Here is a 24,183-nt window from a genome sequence, read left to right as displayed (position 1 = left end):
CTCGGTCCCCAGGCTGCGGGGAGGGGGGTTCCGATGACGCGGGGGATGGGGGGACCGGTTCTGCGCTGCTGGCTGGACCTGAACCCAGTGCTCAGCAGGCCAAGGCAGGAGGGCCAGGGTGCGGGCAGGCCAGGGGGCAAAAGATCATTCCGGAATTGAAGTCGCACGGCCAGCCGGCTGAGACCCAGGGGACCGCATAGACCCCAGAGAGTGCTAGGCAGGGTTCCTCACCCAGGGGGACCTCGCCCGCCACACCCGTCCCAACCGTGCTAAATAAACACACTTAGACACCAAGCCACAACATCAACATTGGAGCAGAGCTCGCCCTGCTAAAGAAAAAGCATGACAACCAGGGAGCCAGGATCTCAGGAGAAATAGGGAGCACAGGGAATGGAGAGGGAGAAATCCCCGTGTTAGGGTCTTCCTGAGAGCTGCAGAGGCGCTTCACTCAGATACAGCTTCGAAAGGGGGGTGAGGAGCGGACAACGGGAAAAGCTGAGCCAAGCCAGTGGACACACAGCAATGAGACTGGTGCGGAACCCCAAAGCCAGACAACAGGAAAACATCAATAGCCCCCAGAGTATGTCTCGTTATCTTCTGGACACTGGTCCACGTTGGAAAGCAAAACACAATTAATTTGCTAAAAATAACAATTGTAGAGGTTCAGTTGGTGTGGTAGTGCCCACCTAGTTCTGGCACTCAGGAGGCTGAGGCAGGACAATCACCGGGAGTGTGAGGCCAGCCTGGCCCACAAGGAGAGCCTTTATCAGACAATATCTGTACAGCAGGAAACACCAGACAGAAGAGTCCATGAGACACCAGCCATATCCTCATTTCTTTGCTTTGTCTTCCTGAACACGCTCTGTGGTGGCTCTCACACTGTGCCCAGTGAGTTAGAAGGGAATTGTCCCCAAGACCAAGTTTGAGCTGATAAGAAAATCCACTGAGAGCTGGGTGCAGACACCTGTCATCCTAGCACTGGGGAGGCTGAGGCAGGAAGGGCCATTTATGAACTGAGAAGACCCTGTCCCAAAATTAAGAAAAAAAGAAAAAGGTCTGGAGCTGCAGCTCAGGGCAAAAGCCCTGACTCCACCTCTAGTATTAAAACACACACACACACACACACACACACACACACACACACACACACACAGTAAACCGAAGGACCAAGAGAGCTGTAGTGAGCAGACGCCCCTGCCAGGAGGAAGACAGGGGCTCCAGGGGCCAAGGCCCACCTCGTTGGAGAGCCAGGGGACCGGAAATCGCGCAGCCTCTCCCCACAACCCCTGCTGTGTGGCCTCCAGCAAGTGACCAGGCCTCTCTGCGCTGGGCCCTCCCGCACCTCGGGACAGCCTCCGCACAGGTAAGAGCTGTACGGTTAACCCGGTTTATCCACTCAGTTTTCTGTTTGTTTTATTGTTAGCCCATAACTGCAGCATGGAATGATGGCATACATGGGGGGGGGTCGGTGCCCCATTTGTAAATTTTGGGGATTTTGTTTTGCCAGCACCAGGTTTATTTATATTATAAGCCTTTAAACAAATTCTTCATCATAAAAACAGCCAGACTAGCAGGCCCAATTTCGTTAAATCAACAGCCATGCTGGATTACAAAAACTTTTTTTTCTCTTTTTCCCCTAATGTCTATCATATATATCAAAGGCAAGGTTCTGAAACCAGAACAAACGAGCATGCGCATAAATAGTAGCGTACAAAAAGGGAGCCTATTTGCAGAGAATGGGGCGGAGTCGTCAAGCCCCTCCTCCATAGGGCCGAGGTTCTCAAATGTAACATGCAAATGAGCTATGTAAATCAAGTGGGCGGGATCAGGGCACAGTGGCTTTCACCTTGAGCCAACATTTCCTGGTGGATTTTCCACAGGGTGGGCACGTGAATCACGTGGGTGGGAGAAAATTTTCACACTCAATCTAAGATCCAGACCATGTTTCATTTCCTCCCCTTGCAAAATGTGCAAGAAAACTGAAATTCAAATCCATTTCTTTCTGAAACCTAAAGACATCAGAAAATAAAAGGAGTAAACAAAACACGGTGTCCAGTAACTGGGCCCGGATGACCTGAAATTCTAGGAACTGCTGCCCTGGGGACCAAGGCAGAGGACAACAGGCAGGCAGCTCAGAAAAACACGACAATGTGTCCTCATCTGCCTTCGTCACCAGATCTGGCACCGTGTGACTTCTGGCTGCTCCCTAAAGTCACAAAGACCACGAAAGGCTTTGAGTCCATTCAGGACATGGAGGCAGCCAAGACAGCACAGCTAAGGAAGAAACTCAGGACAGAGGACTCCAGAGCTGCGAGAAGCAGCCAGGACCCTGCGACGAGTGTGCCCGGAAGTGAGGGAGGACCGTGAGGGGGTTCACAGCAGTGTGCCTTTACGGTACTAAATGTTATATATTTAAACACACCATGTGTTTTTTACTCGCATCTTAGTTCTTGGGGTTTCTGCAAACCACAGCTCAACCCTTCAAACTGAGAGCCCCTCTCCTGCCCACCCCTTCCCTGGGGCATTCCTGGGTCCGTGCAGAAGGTGACCCCTGTTGGCTTCTGTGTGCCCTGTCCCTCTGCGATGCCGCATTTCACATACACGGTCTCCCTGAGCCACCAAGCTGAGCTGCCCAGGCTGGGCTCAAATTTGCCTGCAACCCTCCTGCTTCAGCCTCCCAAAGTGCTGGAATTACGAGTTCGCACCTGGTATGCCAGTGCCATACTACTTCCTGCCTGCTGGCTTAGCCAATTGCTGGGCCCTTGCGATAACCATGGCAGACTCCCTTCTCTCAGAAGCCCTGGGGAGGGTGCAGTGGCATGGGCCCCTGCGTCCTGGCATGCTACCTCCCCAGTATACTGAGCCACTGTCCCATGTGTGTGGCAGCCCAGGGTACTGAGCTGCCTGAGAACTGCACCATGTGCTCCCCAGGCATGAGGGACTCTCACCGGGCTCCACCCCTTCTCCCCATTCCCCACCCAGCTGCCACTGGTAGTCCCACCCCATCCAGGATTCTCAGATGCCCATTGGGCACTGCTTCTGCCACTCCTGGGAAACAAATTGGGCCGCACCTTCGCAGCCTCCTTCATCCCTGCCACGGAGCCCCTGGGTCCACCTCCAGTGCCAGTCCCTTGCCCCAGTTGGCAACATGCCAGGCCCCAGGTACCTTGCCAGAGCCTTAGTCCACCCTGTGCCTCAAGTGCTCCTCTAGCCTGCAAGCTCCTCAAAGGGCCAAGACTAATTGATCTTCATCCTGTTTGGAGACAGGGATGGCCTATATAACCCAAACTGACCTTGAACTGGAGATCCTCCTGCCTCAGCCTCCTCAGTGCGGGGATCACAGGCATGTGCCACCACACTCAGCCACTTGGCTTTATCAGTTCTTGTCTAGACTTTTCCACTGACCTGCCGTCCCAGAACCCCTCACTTCCTGTGGTGTCCAGTTTAAAATCCTCAGGAAGCTGTGGGATGCAGTGAAAGGTTAAAGTCAAACTCCAGGATGGGATGGCCTGCAAGGTGAGGGCCACCTCCAAGCCACAGGCACCCACAGAGTGGCTCTCAGCAGCGTCCCCAAGCCCAGGGCAGGCTCTGGGACCAGGCAGAAGCCGAGTCACCAGGGTCCCCAGGGAGAGGCAGGCTCAGGGTTTTTGGCTGCATGGGGACCCAGGAGTCTGGGCCAAAAAGCACAGTGCTTGCTCGACCCAGCAGCACAGGCCTGTGAGCTCAGCACTCAGGAGGCCTGGGCAGGAGGATCATTATAAGTTTGAGCCAGCCTGTGCTATATACGACACCCTGTCTCAGAAAGGAAGAAAGAAAGAGAGAAAGAAAAAGAAAGAAAGAAGAAGGAAGGAAGGAAGAAAGGAGGGAAGAAAGGAGGGAAGGAAGGAGACACATATATGCCTCGGAGGTGCATCCACCCAGGCAGGGACCACATAGGATGAACAGCACTGTTCTCTCAGTGACACCTCAGAGTGTGGTAAGGACGTTTCACACAAACAGCACTCACATTAATGTTTGCAGGCCACACACTCCGGATCCACCCAGGGTCCTTCATGATGGGAATCTGTAAAGCAGAAATGCTAGGTGTGAGTGAATGGTGCACACGTGTTTGAACAGCGCATCTACACGATGGTTCACAAGTACAATTTTTCTGTTTTTATCAGTTGGAAAAAAATCACCAGGGGCAGGAGCATCCACCTGTAACCCCAGCACCCTGGGAGGCTGAGGCAGGAGGATGGCAAGTTCAAGCCCTCCCAGGGCAATTTAGCAACCTGTCTCAAAATAAAATATAAGAAAAGGGCTGGGGAGTGCAGCTGGGTGCGAAAGCCCGGGGTTCAATCCCAGCATGTCAGAGAGAAAGGAAAGGAGAATGAAGGAGGGAAGGAGGGGGGTGGGGGGGAGGGAGACGCTGGTCCATCAGGCCCTGGGCCGGAGGGGACATCGAATTGGAGCCACTTCGGGACCTGCTGTGCTTTCCCTCGGGTCAGGGTGCCCTGCAGTGCTGAAAGTCAGGGGATATGGCCGGCTGTGGGGACAGTAGGCTGGCCTCCCCCAGGGCCGCCCGGTCACACGGCCGAGTCCTCCATGAACAATGGCCACGATGAGGTCCCTGGGCCTGGGTCCGCAGCTGCAGGGCTCGCAGACCTGGGCTTTGGTCCTGACTGAGAGCCAAGTCTCCAAGCAGAAGACGAACGGAGGGCAGCCCAAATCCGCCTGCGGTCTGGAAGGCTTTCAGGGATCCAGTCTGAACCCAAGAGCCCCAGTAATATGCAAGCAGGCGGTTTCCACAGGTCCCTTTGCAAAGTTACGAAGAAAACGTTCCTTTCCCCACTGCTGGCCACGGCTGGGAATCCTCCCAGGACACGCGAAGCCGGGCTTGGCGGTAAACAGCTCGGGGACCAGGCCGGCCCTGGCTGGCAGCCCCGCTTCTGAGGAGAGCTGAGAGGATTAACCTCACTAAGCTTGGCTTTTCGTCTACGCAGAGAGGGCGGTGATGAGCACAGCCCTGCCACAGTGAGAGCTGAGGAGTAACAGTCCTGTGTGCAAAGGTGGACTGGAACTTGCACTCCTCCTGCCTCAGCCTCCCAGGGTGTACATGGATATGGGCCTCATGCCAGCCTCTGTTTTCTGCCTCAGCGTCTTTCCTCCTCTTGCTCATGAGGTTTATCTAAATGGCCTCACTCACTACACTTGTGTGTAGGTGCCCCAGGCCCATGCCAGTGTGGTGAATGTGACGGGCCCTCGAGGCAGGGCCCCGGGAGGGGACCAGGGGACACGAGTGGGGCCCATGAGCACAAACAAGCCTGGCGACACACAGGTGTTTGAGTCTCATCTGGGCTCCTCAGCAACTCAGAGAGGCCCTGCCTCAAAAACCCAAGAAAAGTGACCCTGGGTGCTGGCTGCAGGGGGGTCACACTGCGGAGGCCACGCCCTCGGGGGGTTTCGGAGAAACAGAAATCCCCCCGGAGCCACCCTGTGTCACACGGAAAATGGAGACCAGACCAGGATGCCACAGGCAGTGTCTCTGTGGTCAGCAGCTGTCCCTGCCGAGGTGGCCACGCGGGTCCCCTCCAGGGCCTTCGGGACACCCTCCTCCATCCCCACTGGGTCCTGGGGCTCACGGGGTTGGCACTGTGACCGTACCTATCATCCCTGCCTGCAATGCTTGTCGCATCTGACTGTCATCTGTCCATCTATCATCTGTCCGTCTGTCTATCAGTCTATCCCTTCCTGTCCGGCTCATCATTACCCACCTCTGCCCCACTCTGTCCTCTACCGCCTCTGCCCCTCTCAGAGTGGGCAGGAGCAGGGCAGCTCTTTCTGCCTCTCTCTCCCTTGTGACTGGGGGTGGGCCAAGGGCCTTCACACTGGGTTGCCTCCCGGCCTTTTATTAATTTTTCTTTTGAGACAGGGTCTTGCTTAGATGACCATGCTGGGCTGGAACTTGGGAATCTTCCTGCATCAGCCTCCTGGAGTGCTAGGGTTAACCGGTGTACAGCTGAAGCCCAGCTGAAGAGTGTTGTTCAGGGTGGGGTCCCCTCGTGCCTTGGAAAGGCTGCATCCTGCATGGACATCAGGCCAGCAGAGGCGGCCCGGAGCCGGCGACAGCCTCGCCAACCTGCTCTCCACATCTGCGTGGTGGCTGGGTCCCCTGGGACAAGCCAAGGGCACCTCCCTATTTTAAGGCACTGATGAGCAGCCCTGGTTCCATCTGAGCTCACTTTCTCTTGTTGGCTACGCTGACACACTCTGGCTCCACAGGTCAGGTCGACCGCCTTTGGGTGTGGCCTTTCCTGCCACCGCTGCTCCAGGGTCACCGCCCTCACCCGCTTCCCCCTGCATTGCCAGCCCTGTAAACTGTCTCTCCATGATGCCGCACAGTGAAAAGTTCTCGGTGACTTCCCCTGCTTTGGAATGGAAATTCTGTACTGCAATTTTTTTTTTTTTTTTGAGATAGGGTCTTGCTGTGTAGCCCAGGTTGCCCCTGAACTTGTGGCAATTCTCCTGCCTCAGCCTCCCAAGTGCTAGGATGTAAGGATGAGCCACCACACCCGGCTTTCCTGTGTTTTTCTATCACACCTTCTTGCGCTCCATATCTCATGCTCTACTCCGAGTCCCATGGTTCCCCAGCTGAGGGGCTGTCACCAAGGCAATCCCACTACCATGACATTGGTCATTTTTTTAAGGGAGTAGGAGGAACTTGAGTATTCATTTTCTTTTCCACATCTGTTGTATGTGCTCAAGATTTTATATATTGTTTTAATTTTTGCTTTTTTATTACTGAGACAGGCTCTCCCTATGTGGTTCAGATTGGCTTTAAACTCACTGTGTAGCCCAGGCTGGCTTTGAAATTGTTGTGATCCTCCTGCCTCAGCCTCCTGAGTGTTGGGATGAAGGTGTTCACCACCATACCCAGCAGATTTTATATATTTTTACAATAGTGGATGTATGAAATCTATCCATGCCTGTTCCATGCTCAGTCCTGGGCTAGGTGTTGAGCTGGAGAACCGAGAGGGCCAGGAGAACTGTGGTCCTGCCTTCCAAAGGTTTGAGAACTGCTGTGCTGTCATGGGAGTCCTTACAGAGCCCTCCACTGGGCCACGCAGCAGCCCCAGGCTGTTGCTCTACAGTTTATCTCCACCTCCATCTCCTTGCCTATCACTGATCCCATGACCCTTCCTCTCTGGCTCTGCTCCGAGCTCTGCTTCCTGGCTGCCGTGATGCAAGCACTGTCCTCCGCCAGGCCCTTTCGCCATGGTCCCTGCCTCGGAGCAGCCCACATGAACCAGCGTCTACCTCTGCACCTTGAAATGCTCAGTGAGAGCACCAGGCCAGCTGACCTCATGCAAGGGACCAGCAGAGGCTCTGATCACTACTTGGACTCTGACCAGGCAGGTCTGGGTGGGGGCTGAGCCTGTGTCCTGGGGAGCAGCTGGCATGCTGCCTGCCACCTCTGAACCTAGGCCTCTGGCTCCCAGCCAGGCCCTTCTACATGGCAGGGGGCCACACCCATCATTCCGGACTCTGCACAGGTGCTGCTACAGGCACCTCAAGTTCAGTGCTGGAAATTGTGTCCCATGGGGATTGGATATGGGCTTCAAGGTCTTGGAAAAAGCGACAGAGCCCTGTGTTGCTGGGGTGACTCTGATGCCAGCCTTTCTGCACATCGAGCACCTAACTGACTTTCTTCAGGCCCTCAGCTCCTGACTCTCTGCCGTTTCTCCATCTTTCCAGCCAGGCACAATGACTCACACCTGTCATCCCAGCACTCTAGGAGGCTGAGGAGGGAGGATTGAAAGTTTGAACCCAGCCCGGGCAACTTATCGACTTGGCGGGACCCTGTCTCAAATAATAAAAAGGGACTGGAGGTATAGTTCAGTGCAAAGGTGCTGAGTTCAATTCCCAGCACTGGAAAAATGAAATTAAAAAAACGTGCATTGTGCTGGTTAGCGCTGACTGTTCCAAGAAGACTTCCAGGTCTGTGACTCTCTAGCTCCACCTACTGGGTGTGTCACAGCTCGGGAAGATTCCAGGAAGTCCAGAGGCGCCTGAGGAGGGCTGATCCCTGACCCTGCCTCCGCCCCAGCCCCCCAAACAACATTTCCCAGTGACATCAGCTGATTTCCTCTGTGCCTTGAGTTCCTCAGGCTTCAATGCACCCACCACCACCGGGGCAAGGTCAGGACCCTGCTGACCTCTTCCAGTGCGGTTTACTTACGCAAAGGATCCCTATGAAGGACCCATAAATGGGCGTGGAATTTAAGTGGAAACTGAGTGCAGCCTCCTCCTTCTTTTTGGCCACCTTCCTGGCCACAGGGAAGCAGTATAAATGAGTTTTTCTTTACAGTTTTCCTCTGTCGCTAGGTGTGGTGGAATACGCCTGGACTGGGGAGGCTGAGGCAGGAGGATCACTGCCAGTTTGAGGCCTACCTTGGCTACCCAGTGGGTTCTAAACCAGTCTGGACTACACAAGGAGATCAAAAGACCCAAAAATACAATTAAGTTTCCTCTGTGACCCAAGCTGGACCACTCCAAGAGTCCTGTACCAAGGAGGAGGCCAAGAAGGAGGTGTGGGTGCAGGGAGGGGGACACTCACTGTGTGCTGGGCACTTATGCAGACATCACACTTAAGACCGCTAGGATTTTTGTTGTGTTCCTGGGACTTGAACCCAGGGCCTTCACACTGAGCTACACCCCAGCCCTTTTTATTTTTCAGTGAGACAGTGTCTCCCTAAGTCATAAATATACCCAGGCTGGGCTCAAACTTGTGACCCTCCTGCCTCAGCCTCCCAGTTTGCTGGGATGACAGACCTGTACTGCCACCCGTGGTCTTGCTCCTCCTTCTTTAACCATTTTGCCAACACTGGTTAAGACAAAAAACAAGTTTGGGGCTCATGGTCAAGTCATGATGGTGAGTCCTCCTTCAGATCACCCTGCTCCGTGGGTGTGACAGAGTCGGCCTCTGTGAAAACACCACAAGTAGAGCCCCACTGAAGGCCACCTCAGGAGGCGATGCATGGGACGCTTCCTCGGGATCACTAACAGACAGCATTCAAGCAGTTCCCGGAACCCTGGGGAGGGGACAGCAAAGACGTGAAACCTGAGGTGGCTTTCAAGCAGCATCCTTGAAGTGGGGGAGCAGAAGGTGGGGAGGGGCAAGGATACTGCAGAAGTAGGAAAATCCTCTCTCCAGCTGTTCTGAAAGATGCAACGCACTTTTGTTACTTAGCTCTCCTCTTCCCGGACACAGTATCCAGTACTCACAGCCTGAAGGAGGGCAGGCTGGAGCCGGCTCATGGTTTCCGGGCATTCAGTCCATGGTCAGCTGCTCCAAGGCAAGAACACTGTGGTGGAAGGATGTGGAGAGCAGAGCTGCTCAGTTCATGGTAGCGGGAAGCACAGCCGAGAAGCAGGAGGGACAGATGGAGACCCACGGTCACCCTCCGTGGTCACGCGGACACATCCGGAAGTGTCACCTTCTCATCCTTGGGCAGCTGCTGACACAGTGAAGCTCAGTGGTCACAGCACCACGGCTAACCGTAGCCACCCTGCCATGTGATGTGGGACACGAGGACCTGTGCCTCCTCGCAGGGACAATGACCACTGCTGTCCTCCTGAAGTTCAGAACCCAGCAGGGAAAACAGTGCACGGGGGCACTGACAGAGGGGCGGGAAGGAAAGGTGGGTTTGTTTGTCTTGAAGCATAGACAGAAACTTTCTGGAGGAAGCAGCAGGAGCTTGGGCCACCAGGGACAAGGAGGGGGAGGTCAGGGGACAAAACGGGGGAGGGGGAGCGAGGAGCGAAGGTATCCAGGCCTTGGTGACACCTCGAGTACCCATGTGCCAGCCACAGCCCAGCATGACCAGGACCCAGACCCCGACCGGTGACCGTGTGGGAAACCCCAGTCCCAGAGCCATTGTGCGGGGGGAGACTCCGCTGCCTGAGGATTCAGTTCCACCTCCCAGTGTTGTCCCAAGGGAGCAGGGGCTGCAGTTCTGGGGGGACAGCGGGACACAGCAGCCCGGGTGGGAAGGACTGTGCCGCTTGAGACCCTGTCCAGGGACCCTGCCTCTCCCAGCTCCCCTGTGTAAACTGAGGCAGGACAGTGCCACACAGTTCTTGCGAGGCCTGAGAGGGCAGATTACTGTAGGTGGCCGCTGGGGCCAGTGAGGGAGCTTGGCCTCTGGAAGCCCTCAGAAACAGCGGCACATCTAAACCCGGGCATTCTCATTTGGAAACCCGGCTTGTTTGCACAATGCTGCTTCCCAGGCCGGGGCTGCATAGGAGACCTCGCGGGGCTCCGGCCTTCTAATTGGAGAAGACTGGAAACCTGATCCCGCCTGCTCCCCTGTCCCTGCCCGTCCCCATGAGGTGTCAGTCACCCGGCTATTAATAAACTCCCTTCTGCACAGGTCCGCCGGGGTGAAGACCAAGCTTGCCAAGCGTCTTTCTTTTCAACCCCTTGGAAATTCAGATCACTCTGTACCGGGCGGGCGCCACCTCCGGAGAATTCCTTGAAAATGTGTTGCAAACCCCTCCGGCTGTGAGCTGAAAATGTGGGAAATAACTGACTTATTTTCTGTTCTTCAACAGCCCCCACAGCCTTGCCTGGGGGAAGGGAGAGGGCTGAGTCCAGCAGGTCCCATCCTGGGTATCAGCGTGACCTCTCCACCAGATCCTTTCATTTACTGTTATTATTTATTTATTCTTTTTTTGAGACAAAAGTCTTAATGAATCGCTAAGTTGTCCAGGCTGGGCTCTCAGCTGAGACCCTCCTGCCTCAGGCTCCCGGAGCGCTCTGCAGACTGTGACTGCGGAGCAGAAGGGATGGGGGCGCGGGGCGCCGCTTCCCCCAGGGACTCACTGAGTGCTAGTGGAGAGCGGCCGGGAGGGCACAGAAGGGGGCTTTGTGAGGGCACCGCGTGGTGTCCCCAGCCCCACCCAGCTCGCCAGCCTTTGCAGGCACACAGAACCCCTGGGATCACAGAACCTAAGAGGACCTCCCGGCTCACAGACCACAGCCAGCCGCCCCGCCCTCTGCAGGCCTGGGGACGCACGCACCGCCCGGAGCTCTTCTCCAACTGGCCCTTGGCGGCGTCTACGCAGTCCACAGCCAGCAGAGCCTGGCGTCAGCCCTGCCTCCGACCAGCTTCCCAGTGCCTGCCTGTCACGGGCCGCCCACTGACCGGGTACCGGGGTGCACCTCTGTGATTCCGGCACCTGGGAGGCTGAGGCAGGAGGATCACCAAGAGTTTGAGGCCAGCCTGAGATCCTGTCTTCAAAAATCAAACCAAACCAAAAAGAATTCAGGTAACAGAACTGTTTAAAATTAGATCTTGGCCGAGGGTTAGCTAAGCGCCTCAAGCACTTGTCTAGGAAGCACGAGGTAGTGAGTTCCATTCCGGGTACCAAAAAATAAAATAAAAATAGATGTTTCTTGTTTTTTTAAAAAAAAAATTTGGTACTTTTAAAATATTATTTATTTATTTATTCTGGTCTTTTCTGAGGCACGGTTTCAGTGTATGGTTCGGGCTGGCCTTGAACTCACTCTGTAGCCCAGGCTGGCCTTGAACTCTCAGTGATCCTCCTGCCTCAGCCTCCGAGGTGCTGGGATATTGGCACATCTTAGATACACGTAAGGATCTCACTCATCACAGGGAGTTTGTGCCTGCACATGATGTAGACTGATCCTTCTCTTTCCCCGCAGCCCTCTCCCCTTCATTATTTACGAAGCTGCGTTTCCATGTTCTCTTCCTTTTGTCATGTTTTCTTTTTCCCCACCCTCCTCCCTAGTTCCCCTTCTCAGTGGAGCATTTTCTTCCTTTTCATATTATCTAGTATACATTCTGATCCTTATTTACACTTCTGACTTCTCCCACCACAGAAACAACACAATATTTACGAATGTGTGTCCAATTTGTTTCACTTAAAAGTGTGGTTTCGAAGTGCATCCATTTATTTAGAAATGTCTCAAGCTGTTCTTATTTATGACTGAGTAACACTCCATTGTATTTTTAAAAGCCACATCTACTTTCTCCATTCATCAGTTGATGGGCATTTGGACTATTTTCAAAATTTAGCTGTTACAAACTGTGCCACTGTATGTGTGGGTGTGCATACATTGCTATGGTATGATGCTTTTAATTCTTTTGGGAAGATACTAAGAGGAATAGATGGGTCAGATGATCCTCTAGCTTTAGTTTTCTGAGGAATCTCCACACTGATTTCCGCAGTGGCTGCACCAGTGTGGAGTCAGCAACAGTGGAGAAGTCTCCTTTTTCCCCACAGCCCCACCAGTACCTGGTATTGACTGATTTCTGGATAACAGCTGTTCTTTCCAGGGTGAGATGCAATCTCAATGCTTTAATTTGCATCTCTTTGATGACCAGTGATGGTGTAAATGTTGTCGTATATTTATTTGGCATTTATACTTTTTCATCTGAGAAGTTTCATTTGAGATGTCCATTTTTGGACTGGGCCTTTGAAGCTGAGGTGTCTGATATTTTTAGTTCTATATATATCCTACATATTAGTCCTCTGTCTAAGGAAGAGCTGGCAAAATATTTTCCCGCAGTATGAGTTGTCTCTTTACCTTGTTAGTGGTTTCTCTTTCTGTGGGAAAGCTTTTCAGTAGGGTGAGATCCTACTTGTTGATTCTTTGTGACAGTTCCTGTGCAATCTGCATTTTGCTCATGAAGTCTTTGCCTACACCCATGTCTTCTTCTGCCTATTCCATCTTCCAGCAGATTTAGTGTTTCTGTTTTATGGTTTTGTTTTGTTTTTTAATCTTAATTTTTTGAGACAGGATCTCACTATGTAGTGCAGGCTGGCCTTGGACTAGCTTTGTAACCCAGGCTGGCCTCAACCTCACACCAGTCCACCTGCCTCAGCCTCCCGAGTGCTATCTGTTTTAATATTTAGATCTTAGTACTCACTTTGGCAGCACATATACTAGTATTTTATATGTTTGACCCATTTGTATTTCAGTTTAGTGCATGAAGAAAGTTTTAATCTTTGGCATGTGGAAAGCCAGCTTTTCCAGTGCCATTTATTGAAGAGACTATGTCTCTTCCAATGAGCATGTTGGGTTCCTTTGTCAAAGATAAGGCAGTTATGTATGTTTGGAGTTGTTTCTGCATCTTCTAATCTATTACATTGATCTTCAGGTCTATTTTTTTTTTTTTTTTTTTTTTGCCAATACCATGCTATTTTTAGCATAGTAGCTTTACCATAGACTTTCAGGCCAGGGGTTGTGATGCCTCCTGCCTCACCTTTGTTACTCAGAATTGCTTTTGTTATTCTAGATCTCTTCTGGTTCCAGATGAATTTTAGGATTGTTTTCTCTGATTCTGTGAGATATGCTATTGGAACTTTGATCAGGGTTGCATTAAGGCTGTGTAACAGTTTTGGGAGTATGGCCATTTTCACAATACTGGTTCTTCCTACTCAAGAGCAAGGGATATCTTTCCACTTTTTGATTTCCTCTCTAATCTCCTGTTTCAGAGTACTGGAGTTTTCAATGCAAAAGTCTTCACTTCCGTCATTAAACTGATTCCTAATTATTTCATTTTTTTCAATCAAAAGTGTTGTTTCCCTAATTTATTTCTTGGTGAGTTTATTTGTGTACAGAAACTTTACTGATTTTTCCTTGTTGACTTTGTATTCAGCTATGCTACTGAATTTGGTAATTAAATCTAGAAGTCTTTTTGTGGTGTTTTTGGGGTATTCTATGTGGTATATTATGTAATCTGCAAATAATGATAATTTAAGTTCTTTCTCTCCTATCCTTATTCCTTTTATTTCTTTCTCTTGTCTAATTGCCCTGGCTACTGTTTCCAGAACTATATTGAATAAGAACGGTAATGGTGGACCTTCCTGTCTTGTTCCAAATATTACAGTGAAGGCTTTTAGCTTCTGATCATTCAGTACAATGTTGGCTGTTGGTTTCCCATAGAAGGTGTTCCTCAGATTTAAATAAAGCCCATGTATTCCAGTTTTCTCTAGGGTTTTTTTTTTTCCAATCAACTTCAGAAAGATCTAGAGTTTTTTTTTTTGTTGTTGTTGTTTTGTTTTGTTTTGTCATGAATGAGTGTTAAACTTTGTCAAATGCTTTTTCCGCATCTGTTGATATGATGTGATTTTTGTCTTTGGCTCTGTTAATATGGCATGTTACATTCATTGATTTGCGTGTGTTGAACCATTCCTGCATCCCTGGGGATGAATCTCACTTGGTCATCCTGTACAACAATACTTGCTGCATTCAGTTTGTCCGTATCTTACTGAGGATTTTTAGGTCTATTTTCATTAGGGAGATTGGCCTGTGGCTCTCTTTTTTGTTTGGATTCTTTGCTGGTTTTGGTATCAGGGGAATGCTTGCTTCCAGGACTCAATTTGGTAGTACTGCTTCCCTTTAAATTTCATTAGTTTGAGAAATAGTAGCATTAAGTCTTCTCTAAATTTCTTGTAGAATTCATCAGTGAATCTGTCAGAGCCTGGAATTCTCTTTGTTGGTAGATTTTATATTACATCTTCAGTTTCATTGACTATTACTGGTTTATTCAAAATTTTTACCTCTTCTTGATTCTGCTTTCATGACTCACATGTGTCTAAGAATCTGTCCATTTCTTCTGTGTTTTTCTTCATATTGGAATACAGGTCCTTGGGCTAGGGGTTTAGCTCAGCAGCACAAACGTCTGTCTGGCAAGTGAAAGATCATGAGTTCAATCCCTGGTACAAAAAAGACAAAAAACAAGTTCTTAAAAAAGGTATGAATGCTCTTCTGGACTTGTGGGATCTGTTTTGGTTTCAACCTCTTTATTCCTAATTGCATGGACTCAAGTCTTTCCTTTTTTGATAAGGTTGGCTAAGGGCTTGTCAATTTGATTTAATCTTTCAAAGAACTAACTCTTCAGTTCTTTTTTGTATTGGTTTTTGGTCTGTATTGTTTTCTTAGTCTGCATTGTATTAATTTCTGCTCTGATCTTTATTTATTCATTTGGTACTAGGGATCGAACTCATGACCTTGCACTTACCAGGAAATTGCTTGAGTCTCTGAGCTAACTCCCTAGTCCTTGCTCTGATCTTTATAATTCCTGTTGTCTTATAAGCTTCGAGTTTCACTGGCTTCTTTTTCTAAAGCTTGAGGTTCAACATTAGGTTGTTTCTTTGAGCTCACTCTGTGGTTCTGATATAGGGATTCACTGCTATAAATTTCTTTTGTAGAACTGCTTTTGTGGCAGCCCATACATTCCAGTATGTTGTACTTGCATTACTATTTAACTGTCTGATTTCTTCTTCAGTCTCACCTGTGACCCATTGCTATTCAGGAAGGTGTTATTTAATTTCCACGGTTTTATAAAGTTTTTGTGGTTTCTTTTGATATTGATTTCCAATTTCATTGCACTATGGGCTGATAACACACATGGGGTAACTTCAGTTTCCTTGCATTTAGGCTACTACGTGGTCTATTTTGGAGAATGTCCCTTGGAAACCGAGAAGAACGTGTCTTCTGATGTTATTAAGGGAACACTCTCTAGCCATCTATGAAGTCCATCTGTTCAAAGTCCATCTGTTTCTTTGTTGATTTTGTTATCTAGTTGATCATCTGTTTGTGATAGTGGGATATGAGATCCCTCGTTAGAATTGTATTAGTGCTTGTTTGATTTTTCATGGTTTTTTTTACTTGTTTATGTAGTTGGATATGCTGGGATGTGTTGCATATATGTGATTGTTACCTCTTCCTCTTGGATTATTTCCTTTCCAAGGATGTAGTGACCGTCTTTGTCTCTCTGAGTCACTCTTCACTTGAAATCCACTTTGTCTTCGGAGTAGCTATCCCCACCTTTTCCCCCTAGGTTCCTGTCACGTAGAGCACTGCTTTTCTCCCCTAATTTTCAGTCCATGAATTTCTTTTTGAATTAAAGTGCTTCTTTTGTGCATCATATTGTTGGACCTTGTTTCTTGATCCATTCTGCCAGTCTGTTTCTTTGACTGGTGAATCGAGACCGTTTACACTGATGGGTATGACTGTATTGACTTATCCTTGTCATTATTCCCCTGTTGTGGTCCCACCCCGACATATAATTATTCGCCTTTCTTGATGGATTCATTGTGTTGGGGTTCCTGGAGCTGTAGTCCTCCTTATCTCTCTCTAGAATGTGCTTCAGAACACTTTGGAATGCTGCTTTGGTGGTCATAAATTTCTTCAGCTGTTGTTTGTCCCAAAAGTATCTTATTTCTCCACTAATTTTGAAAGATAGTTTTGTGAGACACACCAATCTAGGATGGAGGTTGTTTTCTTTTAGATCTTGAAGTTCTTCATTCCAAGATCTCCTTGACTTGAGGATTTGTGTGGAGAAGTCAGCTGTAATTCTGATGAGTAGTTTCTTTTCTCTAACAGCTTTTAATATTCTGTTCTTGTGTCGAATTTCTGGAATCTTGACCACTATCTGCCTTGGTGTAAATTTCCTTTGATCACGGATTACTGACTTCTATATGCTCATGTATCTGCACGTAAAAATCATTTTTTCCAGCTTGGAAATTTTATGTCATTTCTGTGAACAGGATTTTTTAAGTCATTTGCACTATCTTCTGCTTTTTCATTGACTCCAGCCAACACTATGTTATTCTTCTTTGCATCAGACAGAAGCTGCTGGAATGATTTTTCTATGGTCACTTGCTATTTTTAAGAAACCTTTATTTTCTATGATCAGTAACCACAATCCTGTCTTCTATACCTGATACTCTGTCCTCACATTGGATCATTCTGTTGCATATACTTTCAGTGGAATTTTAAATTTTGATCATTTTGTGTATTCCATTTCTTCCCTATGTTAAGCACTCACGGTTTCCTCCACATTACTAAATGCTTCCGTTTTTAAAAATCGGCATGTCTTTTATTATGATCACTACCTGGAGTCATCTGAGAAAGCATTTCTGATTGATTTTTTCTAGACCTCATTTTTCTGGTTTATTACTTCCAGCATTACCACTTCAGAGTGTCCAGGTGGGTGGCTTTTGAATTGTTCTGTCTCATTGCTTCCTGGGTTTGCCTTTGGTGAATTGGAAGTCTGGGGTTGCATCTTGCATAAGTATCTTTTCATTTTCTTTCTTTTTAGTTCAATTCCTTTGCAGATCCTTGTAAGTTGCTTATGCCAGGTAGCTTTATGGAAAGTATTGAGACCCCTTAGGAAATGACTACTTCTCAGGGATCTCTCAGGTGCAGCTGGCTTTTGGGTTTTGAGTCTGTTGCAAGATCCTACCTCTACAATTTATTGTGAATGAGAAATTGCTGCCTATTTGGTCCAGCCCTATAATATTTTTTATGACTCTTAGGTGATCTAGCCTTTGTGTGTGTGTGTGTTTTTGAGACGGGGTCTCACTATGCAGTTTAGGCTGGCCTTGAGCTCACTTTGTAGTCCAGGCTGGTCTCAAACTCACAATGATCCTCCTGCCTCAGCCTCCTAAGTGCTGGGATTACAGGCATGAGCCACCTCACCCGGCTAGGTGACCTAGTCTTAGTATACCAGAGAAAACCGATTAGAACAATTATGACACCTTGGCTAAATAGCACAATCAGCAATAACAATAGCATGAAACACAACCTAGAAAATGACAAGCTGTGGTAACTATTAATTTGCTACCTTAACTATATGAACTATATTGGTGGCTATATAACAAGATCTAAAATGAACTGGAAAACTGTAAACAGTAAATATGCCTCCAACGGGGTAATTTTATCCTTAGAGGACAAAATTTAAAAGGTGCTAGGTAGACAATAGAGAAAAAGAAAAAAAAGAGATTAGACGCAAGGCTGGAGGACAAACATAGTTTACCCAAATTTGGGGAGTTAATAAAGAAGATAGGAGGGAAAGAGGAGGGCGAGATGAAAATAAGAACAATAACAACAAAAATACTTAGGAACAAGGTTCACACTCATAAAAACGAGAACAAACAATCAAGGAAAAAACAAGAAATACAAGAAAAGAAAAAGTCCACTTCCAGGCGTCTCCGCTATGACCGTAGACAGCACCCACATCCGTGCTGAGCAACCCCAGGAAACCAGCCATGGCTCTGCAGCAGGACAGTGGGCAATCCCAGCAGCACCTTCAGTTCCGCTGGCATCTGGGTCGGTTTCCAGCTGTGAGGCTGGAACCCCATTTGTGCAGCCTGCAGCAGTCCCTGTGCCTCCAGCCGGTGTGAACTCAGCTCCTTGGCCTCCAGCTGACTGGAACTCAGTTCCTCCTCTCCGTGACACTGGGACCCTCTGCTCTCCAAGGTGCTACCAGCCCATCTCTCTTGGCTGAGGGACATCTGAACCCAAATAACTCAGCAGCCAGTGCAGTCCACTGCATCCACTGCTCTGCTCCACCGTTGTGCTCCTCTGCGGGGGCCTCTGGGGTCACCAGTGGTCACTGCAGGCCTGCAGGGTCAAGTCACCTCTCCCACATGAGTCAGGGCTTAGGGGGAAAGTGCCTTCTTTCCTGAATTCTCCCTCACTCTGCTCATGGGTCTCAGATCCCACCTCAGATCCTTGCTGGGTCCTGGGGATCCACCTCCTTACTTCTTCTCTTCCTCACATTGCTCTATTCCAGAGTCTGGACACCAAATCTCAGAGAAGTTGTTTCTCTGCCATCTTTCTGGAAGTCTTTTCCTTTCTTTCTGTCTGTCTTCCTTCCCTCCTTCCTTCCTTTGGTTAGTTTGCACTGGCCTTGAATTATGTAGCCCAGGTCCCAAATTCTAGAGGATCTTCCTGCCTCAGCCTCCAGAGTGCTGGGATCGCAGGAGTGTGCTACCTTGCCCAGCTCAGGAATATTCTTGGGTTCTCCCACAGCAGAGCAGTCACAGAAGGACAGCACCCGAGCCCATTTTGGGGTTTCCTCACTCCTACATGGCTGAGATGTTCTCTTTTCAGTGGGCGTGTCCTGACCCACAGAGCCCAGGCTGTGGGTGCCCCTCTCCCAGTCATACACCCACTGAACATACCATGCCGGACCTGGGCAGCCTGCCTGCCTCTGCCTCCCCAGCACTCTGGGCTCCTGTGTCCCCACCTTCCCTTCTTGCACCCCATTGGATGGCTCCTCCACTCCTGTCAGCCTGTGGTCGGCACCTGCCAGGTCACAGTTTAGCACAGTTCGTTCCCGGCAGAGCACAGTGCCAGCCTGGCTGTTCTCACATGACCCACACAGCTCGCAGCACTCCTAGCTGGCCCGGCAGGACCTCCCTTCCAGGCCGCACGCAGACTGACACTAACCTACTGTGCTGGGGACACCGCCTTCCTCCGTCACTCACTGGCACCACACAGGCAGGAAACCGAGCCTCTCCATTTAGCCTTGGTCCCTGACTTGGCCCTGACCACAGGTCAGCACAGCCTGGTTGCCACCCCATGCCAGCCTCAAGCTAGGAAAAATAAACTCCTGAAGGCCTGAGGAAGGACTGATGGAGCTTTAGGGGAATTCTGTTCTCTCTGCCACCTTCTGCTCAGTTCACTGAAATCCTCTTGTTGTCGCTCCCCGCTCTGCCGACCCACCCCCGCCCCTCCTCCGCTCCCGCTCACCTGCAGCCGGCTGGTCCCAAGCAGCCCAGTGCACCCTGCCTCCTCCAGGGCCCAGGCCTCCCCATGGCTTCACCACCAGCCCCCCAGCCCTGCACACACTCATGGCCCCACGGGTGCCAGAGCCTCCATGACCGACGCCCAGGCAGCGGTGCCAACTCAACAGGTGGCCCTGTGGGCTCCGGTTTCTGCCCTTTCCCAGCCCAGGGTGCCTAGTCTCTGTTCCCCTTCCTGGAGCCACCGCACTGGCCCAGGGCCAACCTTGCTGCAGCTGTGGCCTCTCCAACCTGCTTCCCAGACCCCGGCCCTGCCTGGCACCCTGCACCATCTCAGCCTCCGAGTTCCTGCCTCAGTCTCCCGATTGGCACCCCAGGGAGGAAACCCTGAGTTCACCAGGGCTGCCCACTCGACTCTGCGGCCCCCAGCACACAGCAGGGCCGACTGTCCCAGGAGCCGAGCCCAGGCCCCTGGCCTTCTGCAGCCAGGGGCAGTGCTTTCAGGGGTGCATTGAGACAGGCAGGCTGGGTGCACCCTGGGACTGCCCACCTCAGACCCCTCCCTCCCATCCAGGTCCATGGCCCAGGGCCTCAGAGGAGAGTGGGGGCTTCAAAGCCCCTGAATCAAAGGCCATTATCAAATGCTAGGGCCAGAGGTGGAGGCTGGGCAGCAAAGGGGACACAGAGGTGAACTTCAAGTCCTCTCTGCAGCTCTGCTTACACAGCCTTCAAGGAAGGAAGCTCAAGCTCTGTTTAGAAAACCCCTGACCCCTGCGCCACGAGGTGTCCCGCATGCCAGCACCCTGTCGTACCCCCTCAGCACGCCGCGGTTAGGGATTAAACACAGTTTTATGCTTTTTCTTTGTGGGGGGAGTTGAGACCGAGTCCCTCTAAGAAATCCAGGTGGGTATCTGAATGGCAGCAATCCTCCTGCCTCAGCCTCCCCAGTGCTGGAATGACCAACACGTGCTTTGGTGCCTGGCTAGAGCATGCTTTCGTAATAAGGCAAAATAATCAATAACACAGTGAACTTCAGACCTCAGTTCAGACCTTGGTGAGAACTTCCTTGGGTCACAGACCTTGCAAGGAGACCCCAGGAGAATGAGGCTGCGCTAGGAACCACAGCCACCACAGGCAGTCCCAGTCCCGCAGTGCTTCCCAGGCTGTCCCCGGGAGTGGCCCTGGTGTCATGCCAACCACCAGAGGACGGGCTAGATGGAAGAGCAGTGTGTCCCGCGTGGATGTGGTACACTTTGCAGAAATCCAGCACCCTCTACAGTGAGCACCACAGTCAGCACCAGGCAGGGACACACCCAAAGGACATTCGGAGGGGACCAGACAAGGCCATTTCCATCCCAGAAACCACAAAACCATCCACAGCCAGGAGTGGTGATGTACCTCTGTCATCCAAACCCTCAAGGAGGCTGAGACAGGAGCACTCCAAGTTCCAACCCAGCCTGAGCATCTTAGTGACTCGGTGAAATCAAAAATTTAAAAACAATAAAAATAAAGGGACACCCTCAAAGCACTGCAGAGCGACAGGGCATAGGTACTCCAGGTACAAGCAGTGGGTCTCCCTCCTTCCCAGGACACTGTCTGGCCCCCAGCTCCCCCACCCCTTCCATGTGGGACCAGCCTCTGGCAGCTGGGGCTGAGACACTTCTGGGGTGGTCAGGATGCATGTCCAGGGCAATGGCCTAGCACCTGTCATCCCTGAGCCACCACCATCACTCTCATCCTCTGCAGAAATGGCAGGCCTGAGCCCTCTCGCCCACTCCTGCACTCCCACTGCTGCCCGGGGGACTGTGCTCCTCCACTTCCCACAGGAGTTTTCCACGGAGTGCCTGCTGCCCAACCCTCCCCACACACACACTGGCTGGCAGCTAGGACCAGGTCTCCAATGGGCCATGCCAACAGGTGCCAGCTTTGAGGGCCCAATACATCACTGAGCCAACTGTCAGGGACCACAGTGGCACACGGTGAAAGCGGGAATCATCTCCACACCCCAAAACACCAGGAGCTCACAGCCTCACTGTGCTTGCTCCAGTCAAGCAAAGCGTACACCTTTAGTTCTGTGTTTTTGCTCTGGGGGTTAAATCCAGGCAGAGCCTAAATACTACATCCCTGGGGCCCCTTTTATTTTATTTATTTCTTTTTTTTCTTTTTTTTTTTTTTTTTTTTTTTTTGTGGTACTGGGGATTGAACTCACTACCTCACACTTGCCAGGCAGGCACTTATGCTGCTGAGCTAAATCCCCAGCCCTATTTTTTTTATTTCAAGACAGGATTTTACTCAGTTGCCCGGGAGGGGCTCAAATAGGGGTCCTCCTGCCTCAGCTTCCCAGTCTTACAGGCATGCACCAGCACCCCTGGTTAGGTCTTGAATAAGCACTGACTCCAGGCCACGAAAAAGCCTCCAATATAGGAGCCTGAGAGCCAGCCAGCCGCTTATCCAGAAAAAGCAGAGCGCTACCGGTCAGCCTTACCCATGACCACGCCGAGTCCAGGGGCCCCTTGCCCTGCAGGGCATCCCAGCCGGAGCTGTGGACACGGCTCTGCTTCGCCATGGCTGGCCCAGGAGGGAACTGTCCCTGTCCCTCTCCCTCAAGACACCATCTCAGGAGCCGGTCGGTGGCGACACCCGTGCCCAGGGTGGCTGCGCTTCCTCCTGGACGCTGGGTGGAGCAGGGCCAGGTCACAAGGCCGTGGGGCAGCAGGGTGTTGGGTTCCTTGTCCTCTCCCACCTGGGTGCTGCTGGCAAACTGTGCCCGCGGCAAGGAGCCACATGCTCCAGTCCCTGCCCATGTGGCATGGGGCAGCTGGAGGGGGTCCCACTCCGGCCATCTGCACTTCTGGGCTGCGCAGCTCTAAGACAGGACCAGGACGGGGCAGTGTGGTGGCATGGGACTGTGACCCCAGCACTCCAGAGGCTGAGGCAAGAGAATCACCAGTTCGGGCAACTTAGTGACTTTAATGAGACCTTGTTTCAAAATACAAACCCAAAGCCCTGGCGTTGTGGCTCAGGGCAAAAAGCCCTGGGTTCAATCCCAGTGCCCCAGCCCCATGCCAAGCCTGCCTCTGAGCTCACGGCAGAGCAAGACCAGCAGGGGACACTGCGTGCTGGAAGCCCCTGTCTCAGGATGAGCCCGACGTCCCAGCTTGGCTTTTCTGCTCTCGGTGTGGAAGTGGAAACAGGGAGGTGCTGGTTCTCCACCCAGGTCTGGCTCGGGGCTGACGCCTCCTGGAGCAGCAGCACAGCCATCCGATGCCCTGAAAGGTCCTCCTGGGGCCAAATGCCACCCTGCTGGCCATGTCCACCCCCTTGCTATTTTTAATCCACCCCACTGAGATATTTTAAGAAGCTGATGACCATGGAGTGATAAGGTGGTGAGGAGTCGGGACTGGTGACGCATGGCACTGGCCGAAGGACCGACAGGCAGCCGTCCCTGGGGACAGCGTGGCCGCAGTCGCCCGCAGGAACCCGAGTGTGCACAGCTGCGGCTGCACCGTGGTCCTCAGAGCCCTCAACACGGCATCTCACAGCAGAGACAGCGAGGCAGGCAGGGTGACACGGGTCTAGCTGCCAGGGTCCACGCTGGGGTTCGGTCTGCACCACCTGGCCAGCACTCACGTCTGAGAGCCCTGGTCCTCTGACCCTGCAAAACAAGCCATGCTGGGCAGGGGCACAAGAGCAACTGTCAGCCTCTCATTTTTTAGACTCTCTTCACTCTGACCATTTTTCTTTTTTGTGTATTTATTTAGTTTGATATAGTTCCATTTGTTCGTTCTCAATATTATTTCTTGGGCTATTAGAGTCCAATTTAGAAAGACTTTGCCTATAATTTTTTTGACACAAGTTCCTGCTATGTAGTGCAGGCTGATTTTGTACTCACAGCAGTCCTCCTGCCTCAGCCTCCTGAGGGCCAGACTGCCTGTGTTTATGATCTCAAGTTTGTGGCACAAAATACATGCACTCAGCATGGGGAGCAATTGCATGTACACATCACGTCTTGATCTTTTTCTGCTTCCCCCTGTCCTCTCCTCCCTCCAACGCCCTCTCCCATTCCCAGGTCCCCTTTGCGTCTCCACCAAAAACCTATCTCTCTTTTTTATCCGCTATCTCCTGCTCTGTTCTTTAATTTATTTACCTATATTTGGTATTTCCCATATGTTATGGGGCTTTGTTTAGATGCCCTCACAAGGCCTCATGCCATCAGGCAGCTCTTTCAGAGGCGGCTGATCTAGAGTGTGGGATGCTGGGATGGATTCACGGTGCAGTGCTAGGCTCAAGGGCACTGGGGGTGAGGGTGTGAGTGCTGCTGGCCCTGAGCAGCCTGGCTAAGACAGAAGGGATGGAAAGAGCTGGGGTCCGCCCTGTCACTTGCTTGTTTTGCTATGTTCTGCCCGCCATAAACTGTTTCTCCTCTGCGATGCCACCCTGCCTCCAAGCCAGTCCATGATGGATAGAAATCTCTACAAACTGTGAGCTAAATAATCCTTTCCTCCCTTAATTTTGGGCATTCTGTCTCAGCAATGAGAAAAAGTAACTAAGACACCATATAAGAAAAACCATATGATAATTAGGCTCATGTGTCTGATTGATTGTACCTAGCATTACCGGTTCAAGGTGCACCTG

At 51.0% G+C, this 24,183-nt stretch overlaps 1 protein-coding gene across 2 annotated transcripts in view; it reads right to left on the bottom strand.

The window, feature by feature from the left end:
* Positions 1-22,285, bottom strand: part of Lpin1 (lipin 1) — a 61,768-nt gene extending 39,483 nt beyond the window's left edge. For both annotated transcript variants that reach the window (XM_013144449.3, XM_023561912.2), the window contains exons 1-2: positions 22,034-22,285; positions 4,007-4,063 (exon numbers count right to left, since the gene is read on the bottom strand). In XM_013144449.3, the coding sequence (XP_012999903.2) occupies positions 4,007-4,063; positions 22,034-22,114 (138 nt within the window). In that variant the 5' untranslated portion in view covers positions 22,115-22,285. The remainder of the gene's footprint in view (positions 1-4,006; positions 4,064-22,033) is intronic.
* Between the last annotated feature and the right edge of the window lie 1,898 nt (positions 22,286-24,183).

This window comes from Cavia porcellus, unplaced genomic scaffold, assembly GCF_034190915.1.
Source record: "Cavia porcellus strain 051 isolate PalLab524CR breed Dunkin Hartley unplaced genomic scaffold, mCavPor4.1 scaffold_8, whole genome shotgun sequence".
NCBI classification, from domain to species: Eukaryota; Metazoa; Chordata; class Mammalia; order Rodentia; family Caviidae; genus Cavia; species Cavia porcellus.
This window is presented reverse-complemented; position numbering and strand designations above follow the sequence as displayed.